Source organism: Atta colombica, unplaced genomic scaffold (genome assembly GCF_001594045.1).
Source record: "Atta colombica isolate Treedump-2 unplaced genomic scaffold, Acol1.0 scaffold112, whole genome shotgun sequence".
In the NCBI taxonomy this organism is placed as follows: domain Eukaryota; kingdom Metazoa; phylum Arthropoda; class Insecta; order Hymenoptera; family Formicidae; genus Atta; species Atta colombica.
The window spans coordinates 238963-241194 of NW_017259198.1; the positions used below are offsets into that span (position 1 = coordinate 238963).

At 35.6% G+C, this 2232-nt stretch overlaps 1 protein-coding gene across 1 annotated transcript in view; it reads left to right on the forward strand.

Moving 5' to 3' along the window:
* Nucleotides 1–1793: 1793 nt before the first annotated feature.
* The window catches only part of LOC108693988 (zinc finger protein 425-like), a 2799-nt gene continuing 2360 nt past the window's right edge, over nt 1794–2232 (forward strand). The window contains exon 1 of the mRNA XM_018203234.1: nt 1794–2061. Within this exon, the coding sequence (XP_018058723.1) occupies nt 1794–2061 (268 nt within the window). The remainder of the gene's footprint in view (nt 2062–2232) is intronic.

The following is a 2232-nucleotide window of genomic DNA, read 5'->3' on the forward strand; positions in this document are numbered from 1 at the left end:
ATATATATATATATATTCATAAACGTGAAATGATTACATCTCATAAATCAAACTCGTCGCCTTAGATATCCGAGCTTTCATCGTACTATCCTGATACTGCTGTTTTTGTTGAATCCTTTTCTTTTGCGAGGCTTGAACAGCGCAGTTAGCTTTCGCTTAACTAACTAACTTGGTTCCTCTGTTTCCAGCTTACCGGAAGATGTACATGGGCGATCAGGTTCTTGGCTACACTTGCACTATGTGCAGCAAATTCTACAAGATGTGGAGTAACTATTTGAAACACAAATGTGAACCACCGCAATTCAAATGTCCGCTGTGCCCATTTGCTGCCTTCAAAGCCTTCATCCTGCACGCTCATCAGGCAGAGCAGCACTTCAAAGTTACTTCGCCGAATACTTAAACGACTTACGGCGATCTAGATCGGGGAGGAATTGTCAAATTGCCTTAGTCGTCGTTACGATTCTTCGTGGCATGTGTGCCATACTGCCACTAACTATCAAATCGTTCTCAAGAAATGAAAGAGTTTGCAGCTTCAAAATGCAAAGATTTATGAGCAAGTCATTTCGAGACGTCGACGACCTTTTTCTACGTAGTCCCGATTAGAAATCTCGTGAAAGCGTTCTCTTCAAAAAATATATTTTTCCTAAACTCGCTACGAAGGCGATGAGGTAGTTCCCGAGTCGTTATCATAGAATAGTTCAACATATTGCGTTAGTTTGTAATCAGCGATCGGCGCATTTTGTGAAAGGATTCAGATCTCACAGATGAACGGTGCATACAAATTTATAAATGAAAAATAGAAATGAAAATCGTCATTTGTAGTATATCTTTCTCCTCCCCAACACTTTATTATGTAATTATATATAACGCGACTGAGATATACAGAAATATAATTCATATACCAATGTAACGATTAGCGTTTAATCTACGGTAAACCGTAAAAGAAAGAAGACTGAATGACAATAATAAGGCGAAGATTATCTCTCTGTATTATGCTTTAAATTATTATAAATCTTTAAATGCCATAAACCATGTATTTTTTCTTAAAGAATATAATATCCTATTGGAGGAGTAGGAAATGTTCCCCTCACTGTATCTAAGGCCAAGTATTGGAAAGAACAAAGTGTACTATAAATGAATATTTTTCACCGAGGATCAGTATTGAGATCTGATGATAGATATTGCTGCAACAACACTATAAACTATCGATTCTCTCTTTTTCGCCACATACAATCTAAAAATTTTATCTCGGTACGAAGTGCCGACCGCTTGTCTGTAAAAGATATTGTATAATCCGTAGTATTGATAAATGCATGTATTTTCGTAATATCAATAATAAAGTATTATAAAAGCATCTAAAGCGAAACGACGGTCTTATTCTCAGTTAAGCAAACCAATACGATATATTATACGATAAATATGGCGATTCTTTCACTTTTCCCTCATCGTTCAGTAGAATCTCGAATCGATGTTTTATTCAATTATAACATAATATAAATCTTATTTTGATGAGCTAAATCTTTTCACTACTTTAAAGATTTTTTTTAATTATGTTTTTTTGCAGAATATTTATAATTGTTGATTTCTTTCAATGTAAAATTTTTATCCATTGTTGTTTCTTTCAGAATTGATCAATGCCGCCTCTGTTTTCCTTTAAGTATATTTTTTCAGAGCGCTACTAATAGATGATTGAATGCGCTCTCTGTTTCAGATCGCCCGAAGGATTTGGTAGGATTTCAAGAGCTTAGTGAGCTACCCGGTACGACACAGAAAAAATTGGATGTATACGCAGAATGCTAATGTCGATGCTAAATGCTTTTGTGAGGGCGAGAGCATTATTGATTGTCGTGACGTGTATTAAGACAGTTATTCAAGATGACTTTCTTTCTTCCGTTTCAGGTTTCCACACTTGCTGCGAATGCCAGAAAACGTACAAGTCGCGGATGGCTCTGAACCGGCACGTGCGAGAGGAATGTGGCAGAATCTTGTATACCTGTCCGTACTGTCGCAACATCATGCCGATGAAGTTTAATCTATTGAATCACTTGAAGAAGGAACACGGTTGCTAAGATTTAACTCGACGAGTGATTGCTGAAGAAATTCTCTTATCACTTCGCGTATTGATGTTAATATTGCTTCTTTCCCGTACAGCACAAAATATTGAGAAATGTTTTAAAAAAAAAAGATTTTTTTTCCTATTTTAAAAAATTTTTATTTTTTTTTTAAATTATC